This window comes from Choloepus didactylus, chromosome 17 (assembly GCF_015220235.1).
Source record: "Choloepus didactylus isolate mChoDid1 chromosome 17, mChoDid1.pri, whole genome shotgun sequence".
NCBI classification, from domain to species: Eukaryota; Metazoa; Chordata; class Mammalia; order Pilosa; family Megalonychidae; genus Choloepus; species Choloepus didactylus.
The window spans coordinates 23,637,253-23,656,034 of NC_051323.1; the positions used below are offsets into that span (position 1 = coordinate 23,637,253).

At 35.4% G+C, this 18,782-nt stretch overlaps 1 protein-coding gene across 2 annotated transcripts; it reads left to right on the forward strand.

Moving 5' to 3' along the window:
* Window positions 1-1,750: 1,750 nt before the first annotated feature.
* Window positions 1,751-17,913, forward strand: C1D (C1D nuclear receptor corepressor). 2 transcript variants are annotated; one of them, XM_037807568.1, is made up of 5 exons: window positions 1,751-1,816; window positions 12,631-12,777; window positions 13,544-13,610; window positions 13,915-13,970; window positions 16,695-17,913. In XM_037807568.1, the coding sequence occupies exons 2-5, from the start codon at window positions 12,640-12,642 to the stop codon at window positions 16,857-16,859; spliced, it is 426 nt and encodes a 141-aa protein (XP_037663496.1). In that variant the 5' UTR covers window positions 1,751-1,816; window positions 12,631-12,639; the 3' UTR covers window positions 16,860-17,913. The 2 variants fall into 2 exon arrangements, with proteins under 2 accessions (XP_037663496.1, XP_037663495.1); XM_037807567.1 differs by lacking the exon at window positions 1,751-1,816 and adding an exon at window positions 1,852-1,990.
* The last annotated feature ends 869 nt before the right edge of the window (window positions 17,914-18,782 follow it).

Here is an 18,782-nt window from a genome sequence, read left to right on the forward strand (position 1 = left end):
AAAGGAGGTTTATTTGATTACACAATTACAGTCTTAAGTCCATAAAGTGTCCAAAGTAACACATCAGCAATCGGGTACCTTCACTGGAGGATGGCCAATGGTGTCCGGAAAACCTCTGTTAGCTGGGAAGGCACGTGACTGGCGTCTGCTCCAAAGTTCTGGTTGCAAAATGGCTTTCTCCCAGGCTGTTCCTCTCTACGCTGCAGTTCCTCAAAAATGTCACTCTTAGTTGCTCTTGGAGTGTTTTTCCTCTCTTGGCTTCTCAGGAGCAAAAGTTTGCTTTCAACAGCCATCCCAAACTGTCTCTCATCTGTAGCTCCTGCGCATTCTTCAAAGAGTCCCTCTTGCTTGTGGCTCCTCTTCAAAATGTCACTCGCAGCTGAAGTGAGTTCCCTCTGCCTGTCAGTCATTTATATGGCTCCACTGATCAAGGCCCACCCTGAATAGGTGGGCCATGCCTCCATGGAAATATCTCATCAGAGTTATCACCTACAGTTGGGTGGGGTGCATCTCCATGCAAATAACCTAATCCAAATGTTCCAACTTAATCCCCACTAATATGTCTGCCCCACAAGATTGCATCAAAGAATATGGCTTTTTCTGGGGGACATAATACATTCAAAACAGCACAACTAGTTTGGGTGTTGTTGAGCTCAGATGGTGTGTCCCATGTCATGTGAGTTTATATACCAGTCATGTCAGTAGGACATTATAATTTGTGATATTTTAAGGTTATTTTGGTAACTGTAACCTTAACAATGTATCAAATCTGGAATCCATTTCTTTCATCAAAAGATAATTTAAATTTAGTTATAACTTTAAAGGTTACATGTTTGTAACTGGCAATTGAAGTATTGAAGATGAATTCTGAAGATATAGCATCATTTGTTTCATTTTAAATAAAACTTAAAAATGAATATCCTTAGCTTGCTGAAATTGCTTTAAAATATTTTCTTCCATTCCCATCAACCAACCTCTGTGAGACTGGCTTCTGTGAGTGTTAAAAAAGAGAAACAGTTTAGATATACAAGACAAGAAGTCTTGTCTTTAATCAAACCTAGATTAGATTAACAAACCAGCAGCAAGCTCATTTCCCACTTTAAAGATTTTATATACTGACATTTGTGGTGCTTGGTCAAAGTGCTTTTTTAAGGATATTAGGATTTAACATAGGGAATAGCTATTTCGCAAATAACTTTTTGTTAAATTACCGTTGTGTAATGATAAACAACTACTAATGTAAAGCACTGTTCTTTACCGCCTCTACCACCTCAATAAACAATACGCAGTTTTTTGTAATTCTTTTTTTTCCTATGTTTGTTCTGATTGTATTTATTGAAACGTGATGTTTTATTTGTTTAAACTAATAATTTAAAATTTGGGCGCATATTTTGTTGGTCTTTTTAAATTTTTATTTTTCCAGCAACTCATTCTTACTGTATTTTACAAAAATAAATAATCCATCCTTCACCACGAGTAATCTGAGAAGCTCTAGGAGGCTATTTTCGAGGCCAAGACACTGGGACAAGCTTCAGCGAAAGAAAAACTGAACAAAGGTTGAGTAACGCTTTTCTGGTTAAATACGCTCAACTTGTACTTGACATGGGGGTTGGCGGAGAAAAAAATTCCCAAGCGTCTGCTACAAACTCCTTCCACCACGTCGTCCTGAGCGTCAAAGGAAAAAGAGCGGAGGGGCGGGGCGAGCAGCATGAGGTCATCAGGAGAGCGACGCTCACGCCACAGGCCAAGCCGGCGCGTCATTGACGTCACCGCCATCCGACAGCTTTCCAGGCGACAGGCGTCTAAGGCTAGCGAGGTATTAATCAAAGTTGGGGTGTGAATTTTTCTCGTGTTCCTGAATAAGTCCGCTTTGCCTGTCCTGGGACTCTCCTTTTACCCCCGGCCTGACTCTGAGGAGCAGGGTCGGGCTCCGTATCCTTCGGGAGTGCGATCCCTCATGTCTGAGCATTGGGGGACAGCATTGTTGCAGGTCTCCCACTTCCGCTTGTCCTGTCGCTGCTTGCCTGCTTTTGGTCCCTCATTTCATTTGTTCTGGCTTTAGCTTTTTTCCCGCTTTTTAGCTCCGCCTCTTAAACAGTGGAAGAAGGAGAAATAAAAACACATGAATTCACAATTTTCAGCTGCCTTAAAAACCTTGTTTAGGGAAGAAGTCTAAAGTGGAAGGTTTAACTTTCCTATGTTAGCCCCTTTTATTGTTCACATGCATGATCACGAAATGCCCGCTGCAGCTGTAGTAACCTAGCTGAGATGGAAGGGTAATTTTTGACCCTTAGTTGAAATCTGTAGTGGGTTTTCTCAAAAAGCAGTTCTTCCTTATGGTCCAGGAGTTTAGGGTGACTCAAACTACGTTCGAAAATATCATTAATGTCGTCATGTTTGTTGAGTGCAATTCAGTTTTGGCAGGTAAAGATGTATCTGTCCCAATGAAATGTTTGTTACTCACTTCTTAACTAGTTGGACTGTGATAATAGATTGAACCGAGACTTAACCACATGTTGATGTTTTTTGATCAACCATATGTTGACGTTTGATTTGAAAATAGCTAGATAACCCCTATTGAATTTTAGACTACCGTTTGTGATTGGTGGAAATGGTAGAATGCTTTGTTTTGTTGAAAGATAGTGATAAAGTGTAATCAGTGGTTTTTCAAAATAATCTGAGTCAAAAGATGTCTAACAGTTGTGTTTGTGTGTATAACAGTTCAAAGATGATAAATTTTTTTCTTAACTACTTTTAACTTTTCAAATGGCTCTTAATATATATTATCTCAGTTAACTATTGTTTTCAAACAGTTGACCCTAACAAGTACGGCTCTAAACAGCTGTCCACTTTGGATTAGGGTATTGATCGTTTTCACTTTAGTAAAATAATAACTGATAACTGATATTACTAGCTAATGTATTGAGTGCTAATCCAGCCAGGCATTGTTCTAATAGCTTTACTATATTGTTCATTTAATCTGCACAATGAATCTATATAGTTTTACTATTTTAGAGATGAGAAAATTGTAATAAGCAAAATTCTGTGTGTTTTGGAAAGTAATTTTTGTTGCTTGATATCTACAATTTTGAAACCACATCAGATTCACTATATTTAATGTAATTATTCATTCTGATTTTATTAACCTCTTTGTAATTTATGTTTTTCTATTATGAGACTTTGGGTTAGATTTGGGTAAACATCTTTACTAGAAAAGGAAGAAGTCTAAGGGATTTTACTGTAAGTCTAAAAGAGAATTACAATTGACAGTAACACGGACTCACAGCATGTATTTATTGAGAGCTTGCTTCGTGTACATTTCACTATTATTTTCTAAGATAATGCAGTGCAAAAAAGGCCTTACGGTAGAATTCTGATGGAACATTTGCAGATGTCTCTGTAGTTCCAAAAAACAAGTTATATGTCTAATCTGTTGGCTGGCTTAGTCATTAATTGTGTGTAATTCTACTGGATATAGGGATGGAAACAGCCCCAGAATGTACATTTATCATATGTTTTTCATTTGAATCCTGTGGTGACATCCTAATATCTATAAATCTGAACCATAATCTAATATTAAGGTTCTTCAAAATTTAATCACAGTTTACTTTGATTGGTTTTGTCTGTTAACAGAGTTTACAAAGTACTAGTATGTGGCATGACATAGTGTTAGTGATGTGGAGATAAAAATGCTGTGCAATGTGAATCCTGTTGAAGGAATAGCCTGGTGAGTAAATAAGCAAAGCAAGGCTCTGAGCAGAAGAGTGGCATGATCTGAGATCTGACCTAGTTTTAACAGGATCACTGGCTGCTGTGTTAAGAATAGGTTGTTGTAGGTGGGGTGGGTGAAAGCCAGGAGACTAGTTAGGAAGGTATTGTAATAATTCAGAAGAGAGATGATAGTGGCTTAACAGGGCCACAAGAAGTGAAGGTGGTGAGAAGTGGTTCCATTTTGAATGTATTTTGTAGTTAGAACCTACAGGATTTGCTTGTAGATTGAATTTAGAATGTGAGAGAAAGATTAATTGTCAAAGTTTTGAAACAGTGCCAAATTGCCTTACAAAAATGCTCAGTTTACACTCCAACTAATAATGAATGAGGGGCTGGTTCTTCTCAACTTTGCCTATATTAGGTATTATCAGTGTTCTTAATTTTTGCTTGTTTGACAGATGAAAAATGGTATCTTGTTTTGATTTATACTTCTTTAATTATAGCTCTCCTTATTGGTCATCTGGATTCCTTTATTTGTGAACTGTCTATTTTTCTTTTGGGTAATGCTTTTTAATTGATTTGTAGACGTTCTTTGTCTTGGTACTGCACAGATTTTCCTAGCTTTTCATTTGACTCTAGGCTTTGCTAATTAATTTGTTTATTGTCACATGCATGTATTTTTATAAGGGCCAGGTAAAGATGTAAGGAACTGGTATTTATTTTTTTAAAAGAAACTTTGTTTTTATAAGCTTTGCTCAGAAACTATCACAGATCCAGGTGGGCACCCAGTAATCTACCTCCCCTTAGCCCCAATCATGTTTGGGATTGAAATGAGATGTAATATTGCTGCATACACATTTTAGACCACTTTCTTTTTAGGTATCCCCCAATTTATGAACTGAGTTGTATTCTAAAAGTTAATTTGTGAGTTAACAATCTAATTTCACTATAAAGACAATGTTTATTGGTTCTTACCTTTGCTTTCAAAGTATAATTAATCCATGCAGGCTAAGTTTTTTTAAAGCAAATTCAAGATGTTGTTTAATTTCACCCTTATGTGCTTCAGAATGCATCCTAAATAGTAGGGCCATTTTCTTATATAACTATAATGCTATTATCATATATGACAAAATTATCAATAATTTCTTGGTGCCATCTAATACCCAGTTGCTGTTTGCTTTCTTTCTCTCAGAGATGCCTTTTTTTATACTTGTTTATTTGAATCAAGATCCAAACCAGGTCTGCACACTCCATTTGATTATGTTTCCTAAGTCTCCCTTAATCTAGAGCAGTCTCTTCTTCCTCTACCTTCTCTCCCTTTTCTTTTTTTTCTTCATGCCATTGGCTTGGTACAAAAGCTTGGTACTCAGTTGTTTTCTAGAGTATATTTCATTCCAGATTTGTTTATTTGCTTTCTTGTGTTATTTAACTTGTTCTTCTATTCCCCATATTTCTTGTAAATAGAAGTTACCTCTAAGGGCTCAGTTAAGATTCAGATTCAGCTTTTTTGAGGAGGCAGATATACTTCATACATGGTGTTGTATACATCATATTGTAGCACATCAGGAGGTGCATAATGTGTGCTTGTCCTATTTTTTAGTGATGTAGAGATTGACCTGTGGGTTCAGGTAGTGAAGGCTCATCCTTCCATTGTATACTTCCCTATCATCCTTTTATCTGTTGGTGATCATTACCTGAGTCTATTATTTCATTAAGTATTGCCAAATGGTGATTTAAAAAAATGTTATCTTTCTTCCCTACATCTTAGCTGGAATTTGAAGTCTATTTTTATTACTTGGGAACCTACAATCAAGAATAACAAGGTTGTTGTGGGAAAATGTTGTCAGAGCAACAAATTGTCATGTCAGGCATACATATTTTCTTGCTGTAGTCCTGGACTGTAATGGTCTTTTTGATGTGTTATCTTGGTATGGTGGTTTGAAGCTGTGTGTATTTCAGAAAAACATGTTCTTAAATGTAATCCATTCCTGTGGGTTTGAATCCATTGTAAGTCAAATCTTTTGATGAGGCTACTTCATTTAAGGTATGACCTACCTCATTTGGGCTGGGTCTTAATCCTATTACTAGAGTCCTTTATAAGTGAATAAAATTCAGACACAGAGAGAAAGCTACAGAAGCAAGAGGCTAAAATCAGTGAAACCTGGAAGAGAAGGGAGAGACTGGCACATGCTGCCATGTGCCTTGCTTTGTGACAGAGGGGCCAAGGATTGCTGGCAGCCAGTCTGGAAGAAAACATTGCCTTGATAATGCGTTGATTTGGACATTTTCCTGGCCTCAAAACTGTGAGCTAATAAATTCCCATTCTTTAAGCTGAGCTATTTCATGGTATTAGCTTAAGCACCGTAGGAAACTAAAATACTTTAATAGAATACAGTCCCATTACTCAATCAAACTAATCTAGGTGTTGCTGTGAATGTATTTTGTAGATGTGATTTAAATCCATGATCAGTTGACTTTTAAGTAAGGGAGATTATCACAGATAATCTGGGTGGGCCTGATTCAATGAGTTGAAAGGGCTTAGAGGCAGAGCTGAGGCAGAGCTGAGAAACAGAAGGAATTCCACCTCTGAACACCTGCTTTAGCCTGTGCCAAGATTGCTGGCCTGCCCTTTCTGGTGGCTTGCCCTATGGATTTCAGATTTTACCTAGCCAGCCCCCACAATTGTGTAAACCAGTTCCTTGCAGTGAATCTCTTAATATATATCTCTTACTGGTTCTGCTTCTCTGATACAAGGAGTAACTCTCCTTTCTCCCTTGCTCTCTCTCTAACCAAATGAGTGGGTGATGGTGGTGAGGGTCAGATGACCTACTATTTAGGGTGCCCATACAGTTTGCCATTCAAGCTGGGACTTCTGAGAGTGAAAAGGGATTGTGGCCAGATCGTAGGCTGAGATGACAGGCATAAACTGGGACTGTCTTTGGCAAATTGAGACTCACCCTCACTGTGTGTCACCCACTGGGAATTCAGCATCAATATGACACAGCCCCCTCAAGGAGTTTATAGTCCAAGGGGAGGTCAAGTAAATAAACAATTTATAGTTAGTTGTGTTTATTCAGACAGAGAGAATGAGAGGGGAGTACTCAGAGAAGTCTTCACTGGCTGAAGTGAAACCTGATCTTAATGTCAAAGGATAATCAAGGTTTGAACCAAGTGGAACCGCATGGGTGAAAGTTAGAGAGCAAGGCACATCTGGAAAACTGCCATTAGCTCATATGTCTCCAGTTCTAGGATTGGAGGAGGAAGTAAGGAAAGATGAGGATGGACAGAAACACAAGGGCTGCATCATCATGGCTCTTGCATCTTGCATGCCATGCTAAAGAGTTTGGGATTTATCCTCAAGGTGGTGGAAAACTACTGCAGGATTTTAAGCAGGGGAATACCATGACCAGACAATTTTATAGAAAAATCATATTTTATAACATTGTAAAGTTGGGAGGGGGGAAAATTTGGCAGTAGGGAGACTACTCAGAGGCTATTGAAATACTCTGGGTAGTGAGACTGGAGGAAAGTTTGTGATGAAAGGAGATTAAAGAAGCCATAGTGACAAGACTGGTTGGATTTGGAGCCTGAAGAAGGAGTCAGGGATGCCTCTCAGGTTTCTGGCTGGACCCCTGTGAGGAAGAGGATGGAGGGGAGAAGGTGGGTGATGGCTTTAGTTCTGTAGGTGATGCTGCACACCCTTCCTTCCCTCCTGTTGAGTCCCCGCCCCTTACTGGCTTCCAAAACCAGTCATGGGAGGGGACAACGAGTGGCAATAACAATCCCACAGGGATCACTGGGTAGGGTTTTTGCCTCTTAGTCTCAGCCAGCTCTTACTGAGAGGTGAAGAGAAGCATGTTTTTTCATGCCCTCTCCCTCTGTTTCCGCCCCTGCAGCTGGTGCTTTTGAAGGAGTAGGTGGAGGCATGAGGCGTGACTTGGGGCCGGGGGTGGGGAGTGAGGAGCGAGGAGCAGAGGTGGATGAGCTCTTCTTTGGAAATTTTACCTTGTACAACCTTGGGCAAGTTACTTAAACCTCTTTGTGGCTTTGTTTTTTCATTTGTGAGGATTAGATGAGTTACTGTGTGTGGAGGACTTAGAATAGTGCTTGGCACACAGTCGGTGCTACTCAGGCGTTCACTGCTGCTGCTAAGACCATAGATTCATGGCCTGATCCAGGGAGCAGAGTAGGAGAGGGGACAGAGCGACGTTCCCGCAGCCCCCTCCTGCACCTTTTCCTCTGGAAGGAACAAATGTTCAGAAACTGTCTAGGTAACATATCAGGAAACATTTGAATTGGGGACATTTCTAGTAATAGAAAAACCTTTATTTTTCTAGTCTGCCTTGGCTTTATTTTTCAGTTAGGAAAAAGGCAAGTAGTTTAGTTCGGATTTAATGAGGGCAATTGCTTCCAATGTCCACCTTAGCCTATTTTAACAATAGGCTTTATTAGGGTCTAGGGACCCTGTTTATTAGGGTCTAGGGACAGGGAATAATTGCAGGGAAAAAACCCCTCCATGATTCTGGAGAGGGAAAATATTTTGTAACAGAAAAATTGGATGAAAAAATTCACATTTAAGTAAAGGCCTTTTTGTATTTTTTATACTTGTGTTTATTAAAAGCCAAAATACTTTAAAAAATACCTTTTTAAACTATTTTTATTGCAAATTTCATACATGCTTTTTGAAATAAAAAAATTTAAACAATACAGAATGAAGAGTTAAAAAATGAGTCTGCTTTAATCCTCTTCCTTAATCCCTGCTCCTTTCTCAGAGAGAATGTCTTGTTTTTTGTGTCCCCTTCCAGACCTCTCTATATACACATGTACAGGATTTTTTTTAAAAAAACAGATGGCATGATGTTAAACACATTTTATGTTACGTATAATGCTCTGTGACTTTTTTCACTTCTCATTATGTGTCTCTGTATACAGATTTACTTTTTTGTTTTTAATGACCATCTAATATTCTCTTGGATTTTGCACTACAATTCATTTAACCATTTCCCTACCCATGGACATTTAGAATATTTCCAATATTTTGTTATATTTTATTCATTCAATAAATGTTTGTCAACTGCTCTGTGCCAGACAGTGCTAGGAATATAGCAGTGAACTAAAGTGACAAAATTCCTGCTGTCATGTAGTTACCTTGTTCGGGGGTAGACAAAGAATAAATGAATAAATAGATGTATGTCAGATGATGATAAATGCTACTGAGGAATGTAAGGTAGGGAAGGAGATAGGGAGCTCTTGAAATGCAGGGAGGGGTGTGAAATTTAAAATAGGGTAGTCAAGAAAGCTGTTGGGTTGAGGGGGAGGAGGGCATTCTAGGCAAGGGAGAAGTACTGAGGTAGGGACATGCCCGAGGCCGTTGGAGGAAGAGCTCTGAGACTCTTGTGGCTGGAGAGAAATGAGCAAGGGGAGAGTGCCGGGGGATGAGGTCTTGAAAGCTGGTGGAGTCGAGGGCAGATTGTATTGGTTTTTACTGGCCATTTTAAAGACTTTTGTTCTTATCCTGAATGAGATGGGAAATCACTGGAAGTTTCAGAGCAGAGGCAGGATATACTTTGCCTTAGATTTTGAACGATCACTCTGCTGTCTTGATAATAGACTTTAGGAGTGGAAGCAAGGAGGCCATTTAGGAGACTCTTGTAACAATCTAGGCAAGAGATGATGGTGGTTTGGACCAGGGTGGTAGCAGTAAAAGTGATAGGAAGTGGTTAGATTCTGGGTATATTTTAAAGATGGAAAGAGAGACAGGAGTCAAGAGTCACTCTGAAATTTTGGGTCTGAACAGTTGGAGAGTTGATGTTACCATTAATTGAGTTGTGGAAGACTGCAGTAGGGCAAGACTAGGAATTTGGCTTTGGACATGTTAAGTTTGAGAATCTTATTAGACACCCAATGGGAGATACTGAGTAGACAGTTGGAAATGTAAATTTAGAGTTTAGGGGAAAGGTCAGGGCTGGAAATATAAACCTGGGAGTCATCAGTTTATTAATGCAGTTTAAAGCCCTGAGACTTGCTTAGCTCACCTAGGGAGTAAATTAAAGAAAAGATCATCAAGGACAGCCCTTGGGCACTTCAGTGTTAAGAGGCTGAGGACATGAGAAGGATGCACCAAAAAAGTAGCCAGTGAGGTAGGAGGACAACCAGGAGAATGTAATGTCCTGGAAATCAAGAGAAGGGAATCAACGTCAAATGATGAGAACTGAGAATTGCCAGTCATGGCAATTTTTAAATGAGATGTAGGGGACCTGCTTGTAGTAGATTCAAGAAAGAATAGAAGAAAAGGAATTAGAGACTGTTAGTGTAAGCATCTCTTTTGAGGAGTTCTGTAAGGGAGAGAGAAAATGGGGCTTTAGCTGGAGGGGGATAGGAAGTCAAGACCTTTCTTTTGAAGAGTTTGAGGAGTCCATTTTAATTTATGTGCCTATGTACAAGAGGTTCTGTAGGCTAGATTCTTAAAAGGCTTTCCTAAGTCAAAGAGTATGTGCGTTTTAAAAGTCTATACCAATTTATATTCCATCTTCTCTGTATATACCCTTGCTAATATTGGATATTCATAATCTTTAAAATTATTGCCAATCTGACAGTTGATGATATCTTCACTATTTTAATTTCTTTGTAGGAACTCTATACAATAATCTATCTAATCCTTTGTTATATTTTGGCAGATATTTTCTCCCAGGCTGCCTCTTGCTTTTAAGTCTGTTTATGGTATCCTTTTACCATATAGAAGTTTTTCCAGATTTTATGTAGTTAAATCTGTCAACCATTTCCTTTTTTAGCATTTGGATTTCATTTGGATTATATAAATATTTTATATAATCTAATACATTTATATATTACAATTTTTAATTCATCTGGAATTTATTTTGTGTATGTTATGAAATAGGTATCTGAGTTTTCCATCTTTTTCTGTGTCCTTAAACAGTTAAGTACCATGGGAATTTTCTGTTTTTTGAAGCTTTGGAAGAAATTACCTGTAAAATTTTCTAGGCCTGGAGCCTTTTTGGAGAGATCTTAGACTACTGTTAAGATTTTTTTCTATGATTAATGATCTATTTGGTTTATTTCTTTTTAGGTCAGTTTTGGTAATTGATATTTTCCTAGCATATCATTTTTTCATCTGGATTTTCAAATATATTGGTTTAAAATTATACCTAAAGAGTCTTCCCTATATTTGCAATATAACCCTTGTACTTAGGATTATCCAGGCAGGAAATGCTGAAGCCATCCTTTCCGAGATCTACAGATTGGCTTAGCCATTTTCAGTCTTCATAGCCCGGCTCTTATTGCCCTTAATCTTGGGGTTATTCCTAGATTTTCTTGGGGAGATTTGTTTTTTGGCAGCAGCCTCTTTTGTGTGCAGGAGATTGCAGGTTCCTTGGCTCTGTTTCCTGTCAGTTTGATCCTGTTTGCTCTTTAGCTTACAAGGAATTTCTACTGTTGAGGTCTGCTAATGGGTATGTCCCTTTCTTGGTTTCCAGCTTTACTATGGACTTATATTTCTTCTGTCATTTCAGAGGGATTTTGGGAGGAATGAAAGCAAATGCTTGTGTTCAGTTAGCCATTTGAAACAGAAAGTCACAATTCTTTCTTGTGTGGTTTTTTTTTTTTTTTAAATCATAGTCCTATGTTTAATTGTTGGTTGTACAGTAGTTAGATAGTCTCTTTACAGCTCAGATAGTTGTAGTCAGATGGACTACACTTTTTTTATTTTTAAAGAAACCAAATGTGTCATGGAGTATACTTGGTCTGAAGAAGTGTTGATATATTGTGACTAAATAGTCACAGATTAGTTTTTAAACTTAAATGACATACTCATAATGTTTAGAACTATATGGACTTTACAGATCATTAGACCAGCTGCTTTATTTTTTGGATGAGGAATTTAAGGCCCAGAGAAGTTCAGTGATTTATCTAAGGTGACACAGTCCGTGATCAAGCAAGATGGAAAACTCAGGTCTCTTTACTTATATTCTGCTTTGCTATTTGCTCTTTACACATTCTTGCTGCTCTCCTTTGCTATGTAATGAAGGAGGTATTTTCAGCTAATAAAAAAAAATTTTAAACCTAAGGATGATATGTATGACTTGAAATTGCCTCTGAAATTTGGTCTTAGATACTTTATTAAATACATTGATGTGGATTTTGTTTTTTCTCCCATACATATTGAATATTATGATACAAATGTGAATTATAAAAGAATGGGCTGTCAGGGTATGCTCTAGCCTAAATGAAAACCATATAGTTTATTTCCCCCATGTTTCCTTTTCTACTTATAGACTTTATGTGACTTATGGACTCCTTGAGTTTCTTATTAATATTTTAAAGAAGCCTAAAGAATAAAAATACAGAGAGGCTTAAAAAATGATTCTGGTGATAAATCATCAGGAGATATTTCAGACCTAAGATTTCTAATTTCTTTGTCTAATACAACATGTTCCTAGATCAACACCTAATGTTAGAATGACTAAAACATATAAGCCTTTAAAAACATAAAGAGCTTTGCTTATCATTTCTGTAGCACACATTAGGGGGATGTAAACATTTATTGCTTTTCTTGGTCTTTAACTTCAACAGCAAGTTTTAAAAATGTAGAATTTTCTTATTAATATCCCACGTTTGGTCTTGAGTGCTTTAAGAACATTGAGGATTTGATATGTGTAGCATTCGTGGATTTGGATGGGTTCTTTTTTTTCCCAAGCAACTTAAGAAGAGGGGAAGTTTGAGTTTCATTGCTCTAGAATTATATTCTGTGAAGATTTATTGAATTATCTGCAGGTTTTAACTCTTTTATCACTTTTGAAGTTTTTTATAACCTGTTGAATTTTTTTTTTTTTTTTTTTTTTTGGTAAACTAAAGAACAATCTCTATCTCTAATATGAATTCTAAGAATTTGATTTTTTCCAGTTGGTCATAATGGCAGGTGAAGAAATAAATGAAGATTATCCAGTAGAAATTCATGAGTATTTATCAACATTCGAGAATTCCATTGGTGCTGTGGATGAGATGCTCAAAACCATGATGTCTGTTTCTAGAAATGAGTTGTTGCAGAAGGTATTTTAAAAGTGTAATTTCTAAAAATGTAATTCATAAAACAGAATTCTGTTTTGTGAAACATATAGAGGAAGAAGTAGATTAATGATATATGCCCCATTCCCCCTTTATTACAATTTTATGTTTTTGGTTTTTTTAAGGAAAAAATACCAAAACAAAACTCCTGCCTTAGGAAATACCTCGTAACTATAACTATATTTATTTCAACTTGATTTTAAAAAAAGAAGAGTCCTCTTAGCATTCTTTTTGACAGACTCTATCTTTGACCTTTTAAGTATTACGATGATGTTATCAGGGTTTCTGGAAACCTTATAGGACAAAAACAGTAAATTGACTTTGACAGTCTAAAACAAATCTCATTATGTTTCTTCTGTCTTTGGTATTGCCTAAGCATTTTAGCTTGCTCCTTATACATAAATGCATCATGTACAGTGTTTATATTGGTAAATTACTTTTGACATACAAGCCCAGCTCATAACTCCTGAAATTAAAATAATTCAAGAGAATTTTTCTTGAATTAAATATATTTCTTTGTCTAACTAAAGATGGTACCCTGAAGTGAAAATTTGTGGGCAAAAATCCCTGGTTAACAAAACTTCTTCTTTTTGCAAATTATTTCCAGATTATTTAGTTATTGGATTATAGGAAGTGAAAAAACAGTTCTTTGATACATTGTGCTTGGTGAAATTTAAAATGTTATCTGATGGTGCTGTTTGTGTGTATTTCTTTTCTTTGCTCTATTTCTTTCTCTTTCTTTTTTTAATAGTTGGACCCACTTGAACAAGCAAAAGTGGATTTAGTTTCTGCGTACACATTAAATTCAATGTTTTGGGGTAAGTATTTTACTTTAGAGTTGATTAGAAAGCAAATTATTTATTGTGTCAAGGGTGATTTTTTTGTAATAGTAGTAATTTAGATATAATTATACTTTGTGGCAATTTTAGTAGTCGGATATTTATTTCCTTTAAATTAGAATACCAAATGCCTGTGAGCCATGCATAATTTCATATTACATCTAGGTGTAATAATTAAAGATTTAATTAATCCTTTTTTTTTGTGAGTGACTAGAGTTTCTTTAATTGGAATGGTTTAAATTATATATACATCATTTTATTTCATGAAATCTTTCTCTTGTAGTTTATTTGGCAACTCAAGGAGTTAATCCTAAGGAACATCCAGTAAAGCAGGAATTGGTAAGATTTCATTTATTTTGATTTATTTTACATGTGTATTTATTGTAATAACATGGGGTATTATCTACTGATTGACTGGTAGTATTCTTCAAGTTTAAGTTTTTATCACACTAATTATGGAGAACAAAATTATTTAGAGTTGATATAAATGAAAGTAAGCTAGATCTCACTGTTTGTTTGTTTTTAGTTGTCTGTATCAGAGAATTGGTGTTCCATATATTATATAAATCTCTGGATGGGAAAATGTTACAATTCTAGTAATTATTTATAACTTCCATATTATTTTTTCCTATAAATTTTTGAAATCCTGTTCATCTCTAGGACTACCTTTTTTTTTTCTTAAAAGTATATTCTAGTTGATTTACTAGCAAAGACGGGAAAGTTTCTCCCCCACCTTTTCAATTCCTCCATTAATTCATTTTCTCAGCAGTAAAGAATCCAGTTCAGCAACAAAGCTAAAAGCTTTTTTGGCACCAGTTGTATGTGTACTGTCCAGTAATTCTGCATTAGTGACATATTTACAACCTGTAATAAATCTTCTAGGTTTGTCTTTGTATTCCATTTAGATATATAAGTACAGTATATAAGGTCTGGTATCTTGGAGTTTTTGCTGACTTCAAAAATTAAATCAAATCATTCAATTTGAAGGAAGAAATTAGAAATCAAACTTATGGTTACCTTCTTGACTTGGCTTTATGAATAAGAATATTATTAATAAATTTATTCTTTGTGTATATAAAGTATAAGGTAAATATATATGTGAAATATACTTGACATTATATTCTGTTCATGTTCTGAAGCCTTATGGTAGTTGATACATGTGTTACTTACAATTTAGTAAAGTACTTGGCCATTTATTTTTTTAAAATGAGTAAACCAGATCTGTTATCTTCATTTTTTTTAACATCTGGTAAGATATTTTCCTCTCTTCTTTTAAAGTTATTGGGAGGGAGATAAATTTATTTTTAAATAAAGCAATTGTAAAAATTATTTGAAGCAAAAGTATAGAGCAATATGATACACAGATCTTGGTTTGACCAATGATACTGGCTTTAAACCTTAGGAGAAATATGGGTTGTATCATCTGTTTTCAACTTTCTGGTAGGTACTTTACATTTATAAAATTCCTCTTTCTTTAACACAAAGTTATTTGGAGAATATTAATACTTGTTCTTGTCAGTGGAAAAGGATAAGATCATCTGTCTCCTTGTCTGCTGAGAACCTACTTTTTTGGGGGAGTACATTAATTTTCTGGACCAGGGTTTGCAAATAATCTACTGATTCCCCTTTTCGGACCTTGTGACAGACGTTACTAATTGATCACAAGTTAGTGTTTGAGAAGAAACTTCTTTGGCCGATATATAGAGAAAGGACCATTGAAAGCAGTTTTTTCATTGAACAAATAGTTGCATGCCAACTGGGAGGCAGGCATTATTTCCAAGTGAGATGATTCTTCAACAAATAAAGCCGATAAATATCCCTGCCCTCATGGCAGACATGAGACTATCCAGTGGAGGGAGATAAACAATAAACATAATAAAACAAACAAATCAATAATAAATATGTATGAATATGTAGTATATTAGAAAGTTTTACATTTATGGGAAAAGAAAATAGCATGGTAAGGAGGGTTGGGAGTTCTTAGCATAGGATTGCAATTTTAAATAGTAAGACAGGGCTTCATTGACAAGGTAACATTTGAGCAGAAAGAAGGAAGAAAGGGAGTAGCTTCGTGGTATTTGATGGAACTCATTCCAGGCAGGGGAATAAGGAGGGCAAAGGCCCCAAGGCAAGGCTGGGGACGATGCAGCTGTAGCTGGTATTTACCATTGTAAGGACTTGGGCTTTTACTGGAAGAGAAATAGGGAGCCATTAGAGGTTTTGAGCAGAGTTGTCATTCTTTTACAGTTAAAAATAATTTTTAGGGCCTGCGCTTTTCTGTGTATGTTTATATAAATTTTGACTATTTCAGTAAATGGTTGCTTTTAAGCAATCAGTCATTTACTCTGCCATTTTATGGCTCTCATCAACTTTATTTTTCTAGTTGATGTATAGGCTAGCCCTTTCTTCTGATTAATGGCCTCAAAAGATTCAAAGTGGTATGGCAACGTATTATGTTTCTCACCTTGTAAAATATGATTAGAACTGTATATTTTATTAGAAAATTTCATGTGCTTATCAATCAAAACTATGGAATTGAATAAAAGACCTTGTATTTTTATGTTGCCTATTTTAATTGTGACACTAGAAAGTAACATAAAAAAAGAAATAGTTAAACACTGCCTCATCCATTTCTTATTTAGAAAAATTTCAGGAGAGTGTAGTGTGACACATGTTGCAATTGTATTATGAGAGTTCAGATTGTAGATTGTGGACCTCAGACTCAAAATGTGGATTTTCCTTAATGCTAATTAAAAAACTTTATAACCACATATAAACAATTCAATGTTTATCTCTTTAGTGATGTCTTAGTATAGTTCTTCCTCTTTTTTGAAACACTCAGAAAACTTCTGAAAGGACTTTTTAATGTCTGTCTTCCTCCCAGACTGTGAGCTCCAGGACAGCACGGAGAATGTTTACACTCTTCACTTGCACTTACTATTGCCATGCGTTTACCAGGCAGTCTATACATATCTGTTGGATTTAACCGTGGTATAGATAATAAAACGTAGTGGTGGTGAACAGCTTACTAAGTACATTTCTTTCTCTCCTTTTATCTTTAAGGAAAGAATCAGAGTATACATGAACAGAGTCAAAGAAATAACAGACAAGAAAAAGGCTGGCAAGCTAGACAGAGGTGCAGCTTCAAGATTTGTAAAAAATGCCCTTTGGGAACCAAAACCTAAAAATGCATCAAAAGTTGCCAGTAAAGGGAAAAGTAAAAATTAATTTTTGATTTTGAAGTACGTATATTCAAAAAGTACTTTTTGTTGTTTTCCACAAAATAGAGGATAACTGTGTGTCAATGCAGTGTTTAAATGTATTCCTTTTTGAATTCATATATAAAGTTCACACTAGAAATTTCTTTAATGCTGAATGCATTTTTCCAGAAAGATTAAGTTATCTTTATTGATTTTCCTATAGAGAGCTATGAGGGTTTTAACATTATGGTATATTTTATATTCATAATTTACTGTCTTTTTTTGATGAAACTCCTGTTTCCTTATATAGGCCATTCTTTCATGTACTGTTTTATAAACAACTATGAAATTTAAGTTTAATGTTCTTTGTAAACATTTTGTACTATTTTAAATGAATAATGATCTTATGAAATATGTCATCTGAAGACTGAAGTTATAAGTACATCTGTTTTCACTATATAATATTAAGAAATAATGAAATAACTTAAATGTCCTTTTTTTCCTTGTGGTTATTTCATCATGTTTTCATGATTTTAGAAATTATTGCTTTTTTTATATTCAGAGTGTGAAATTAAAACTTTAAGGTTATACTTTAATTCTTGGCACTTCACCTCTGTGTCCCATTTAAAATAAAATACATTCTATTCTCATTTTCTTTTAGGTGGGAAATGAGGTTGTATATAGATGACTGAATTTTAGCATAATGGCTATACCCTGTTAAAAAGAGCTGTAAATGTTGTGTAGCTAAGCTGTTTATTTTTCTCATGTGTAAATTTACCCTTCAAATTAGGAAGATAGATTTTAGAAACCATCACAAATAAAGAAATTGATGAGTTTTTGTTCTTGATGCATATTGCTTTAGATAACTTCCCACAGTTCTGTTGATCTCACTTTTTTAGATTTTTTTGCTTATATGTCTTTGAGACTATGTCAAGTACTTACAAGTGTTTTGGAACAATTTCTATAATCCTACTTAAGTAGAAGGAGAAATCCAAAGGAGACTACATTGTGTTTATATTCTGATTTATCTTTTGGGAACATTTGTTACAGAGAATTCTACATATTAAACTTTTTAAAATGTCTAAGCCTATGAATTTTAATTCTGTTCCCTTAAAGCTTTCTGTCTTTGAATCCACATCATCATGTGTAGGAATGCCAAGTACAGTAAAGGACTTTAATTTCTGGAAAAGGAGTTGTTAAAATTTTCTGTGTGATTAATTCTCCATAAGTAACCTTGAATAAATGGATTTCTTGATTTATGGTAGCAGATATTGGAAATGGTCTTAAAATGTAATGGATTTTGTAAAGCATGTTGAACTCTTTCTGTGACACATGAAGAGGAAGTCACTGATAGAGGCAGAAAGTCTCTTCTGGCACTCAAGTCAGACAGTTTTTGAAGTGGAAGAACATTTATAGCTATTTCACTTTTTTCCACCTTCATCCTCTCAAATTTCTAGCTATTTTCTTTAAAGTAACTTCTTCATGAGAAAACTGTTATAATTAAGATCAAGTGTAGTATACACACCTTTGTGTTATTTCTTGCAAAGAAACTTGTAACTTGCATTTCTCTTTATATTTTTTAACTTCATAAAGAAAAGATTCAATGACAGATGTCATAAAATTGCCAAAAATCGTTAGCCAAATTTAGGTTTGTGAAGGTCCAATTCTACATTCTGTTAAATTGGGAATTGTCAAACAAGTACTTCTTTCAGTGCTTATTATTAGAAATGAAAAAAATAGTTTGAGTGTATGCCATTTTATTATGTATAATTTTAAATACTCATTACTTAGCATATAATAAGGAGTTGAATGGCAGTAGTGCGTTGTATTGCTTATTTGTTTGTCATTTGTTTATTCATTCCATAAATACTTAAATGACATTTACATTGCCAGATACCATGCTAGGAGCTAATTCCTAAGACAACTCAGCCTTTAGTCTGTTTTTATAAAG

What these genes read in the sequence shown, in the direction of transcription:
- C1D (XM_037807567.1), top strand. Translation starts at nt 1,958, where the DNA reads ATGTCTGAGCATTGGGGGACAGCATTGTTGCAG. An exon ending in GAAATGAGTTGTTGCAGAAG is followed by an intron (nt 12,778 to 13,543) that starts GTATTTTAAAAG and finishes TTTTTTTAATAG; the next exon opens with TTGGACCCACTTGAACAAGC. An exon ending in ATTAAATTCAATGTTTTGGG is followed by an intron (nt 13,611 to 13,914) that starts GTAAGTATTTTA and finishes TTTCTCTTGTAG; the next exon opens with TTTATTTGGCAACTCAAGGA.